Source organism: Phodopus roborovskii, unplaced genomic scaffold (genome assembly GCF_943737965.1).
Source record: "Phodopus roborovskii unplaced genomic scaffold, PHOROB, whole genome shotgun sequence".
Classification (NCBI taxonomy): Eukaryota; Metazoa; Chordata; class Mammalia; order Rodentia; family Cricetidae; genus Phodopus; species Phodopus roborovskii.
Window position 1 is genome coordinate 880,517 of NW_026126432.1, and position 2,804 is coordinate 883,320.

General features: G+C 36.2%; 1 protein-coding gene across 1 annotated transcript; it reads right to left on the bottom strand.

Annotated features, from left to right (window-relative positions):
* Positions 1 to 1,186: 1,186 nt before the first annotated feature.
* On the bottom strand, positions 1,187 to 1,600 carry LOC127223151 (60S ribosomal protein L23a-like). The gene has a single exon (XM_051185658.1). The coding sequence runs from the start codon at positions 1,598 to 1,600 to the stop codon at positions 1,187 to 1,189; it is 414 nt and encodes a 137-aa protein (XP_051041615.1).
* Positions 1,601 to 2,804: the final 1,204 nt, after the last annotated feature.

Here is a 2,804-nt window from a genome sequence, read left to right on the forward strand (position 1 = left end):
CCAATGAATCTTCATCCCTCATGTTTTCCTCCCCTTCTCTTTCTCTTAAGTTCCTCTCCCCTCACCCCATGCTCCCTATTTGCTCAAGAGATCCTGTCACATTCCCCTTCTCACGGTCCTAGCTTTTCAGGGTGTGTGAATTGTAGGTTTGTGATCCTTTTCTCTATACCTAAAATACATATATGAATGAGTACAATCCATGCTTGTCTTCCTGTGACTGGGTTACCTCACTCAGGCCATCTATTAGCCTATAAATTTCAAGATTTCATTATTATTTTTTCACTGAGTAGTAATCCATTGTGTAAACGTACCTCATTTTCTTTATCCATTTTTTTTTTTTGGTAGAGGGGCAGGTAATTTACTTCCAGGTTCTGCCTATTACAAATAATGTTGCTATGAACATATGTCCTTATTTGAACTGATGTCCTTATTTAATGAAACCACATCCTTTGGGTATATATGCCTAAGATTGTTATTTCTGGATCTTGAGATAGCCTGATTCTCATATTCCTGAGAAACCACCATACTGATTTCCAAAGTAGATATACAAGTTTTCATTCCCACCATCATTGAAGGAGTTTTCTCCTTTCTCCACATCTTCTCCACCATAGACTGTCATTGGTGTTTTTGATTTTTACACATTCTAACAATTCTAACATTCTAACAATTATGTAATGGTATTTCAGAGTTGTTTTGAATTGCATTTCCCTGATGGCTAAGGATGGTGAACAATTTCTTGTGTCTTTCACTGGGTTATTGAAAGCTTCCACCATAAGTCTATGGGGTTTTATGTGTGATTTGAAATTTAGTAATGTTTCTTTTACCAATGTGTGTGCCTTTGTATTTGAGGCATCGATGTTCAGAATTGACACTCCATCTTGATGAATTTTTCTTGTGATGAATATGAAATATTGTCCATCTCTTTTGAGTAATTTTAGCTTGAAATCTAATTTTTAGAAATTTAAATAGGTACACCAGCTTGTTCCTTAGGTCCATTTGATTGGAAAATCTTTTCCCAACTTTTTACTCTGAGGTAACATCTGTCTTTGAAATTGTGATATGTTTCTTTTATGCAGCAGGATGGATTCTCTCTTTGTATCCATTCTGTTAGCCTGTGTCTTCTTTTCTTTTTTTTGGGGGGGGAGCTGAAAATGTGTATATTTGGAATTAGCCAGCTGGACTCAGTTTAGATGATCCCAATTTTGTTAGCAACATCCATAGCATCATAATTGGAAGTCTTCTTCTCTCTGACAGGCCTTATAAGGGTGTTAATTTTGGCCACATTAATGTCACAGAGTTTCTTCACAGCCTGTTTGATCTGGTGTTTGTTGGCCTTGATGTCCAAAATGAACACAAGTATGTTGTTGTCTTCTATCTTCTTCATGGCTGACTCAGTGGTCAGGGGGAAGTTGATGATGGCATAGTGGTCAAGCTTGTTTCTCTGAATGTATTTGGGCTGGCTCCAGAGCCCAGAGGTGGGTGACTTCTTCTTTTTGTGGTCATAAACACCTTTCAGCAGTGCCTTCTTTGCTTTCAAGGCCTTTGCTTTAGCTTTGACTTTGTGAGGTGCAGGAGCTTCCTTCTTTGCTTTCTGTGCCATCTTGGTGTACCCTGTGTCTTCTTATAGGCCAGTTAACACTATTGATATCAAAGGACATTGTTGACCATTGGTTGTTAGTCCTTGTTTGTTTTGGATTTGTTGATGGTGTATGGATTACCCACCACCCCTCCTTTTTTGAATTTTAGTAAAGTGGGATTATCTATTGCCTATGTGCCTGTTTTTTTGTGATTGTAGCTAACTTCCTTGGGTTGGAGTTGTCCTTTAGTACTTTCAGTAGGACTGATTTGTTGATATGTATTGTTTAAATCTGGTTTTGTTATGGAAGATCTTGTTTCCTCCATCTATAGTTATTGAAAACTTTGCTGGGTATAGCGTTCTGGTGTGGCATCTGTGGCCTCATAGTATTTGTAGAACATTTGTCATCTATCCAGGACCTTCTGATATTCAGAATTTCCATTGAGAAGTTGAGTGTAAGCCTGATAGGTCTGCCTTTATATGTTACTTGACCTTTTTGTTTTGCTGTTCTTAGTATTCTTTCTTTATTCTGTATGTTTGGTGTTTTGATTATTATGTGGGAAGAGGACTTTTTCCTTTTTTTTTTTTTTTTATTTGGTGCGGTCTATTTGGTGTTTTGTAAGCTTCTTGTACTTGCACATGCATGCCTTTCTTTTTGTTGGGAAGGTTTTTCTTCTTTGATTTTGTTGAATATGTTTTCTGTTTCTTTAAGCTGGTCTTCTTCACCTTGTTCTATAACCTGTATTTTTAGGTTTTGTTTTATCATGGTATGCCATATTTCCTGGATATTTTGTGATAGCGATTTATTGGATTTAGTATTTTCTTTGGTAGATGACTCTATTTTCTCTAGTGTATCTGTAACATCTGAGATTCTCTCTTCCATCTCCTATATTCTGGTGGAAATAATTATGTCTGTAGTTCCTGATCATTTACCCAGCTTTTGTATTTCCAGCATTTCCTCATTCTGTATTTTCTTTATTGTCTCTATTTTAGCTTTCAAGTCTTGAACTGTTTGAATTGTTTCCTTCACTTGTTTTTCTTTTCTTTACTTTTTTCCTTGCTGTCTTTAAGATGTTTGTTTATTTCTTATTTCTTGCAGTTATTGGTTCCTCTTTTCCTTTATTTCTTGCAATTTTTTTCATTTCTTTCTTATTTTCTCTTTGAAGGTCTCTATCATGTTCATATTGTTTGTGATTTCATTCTCTCCTTCATCTCTGCTGGGATGTTC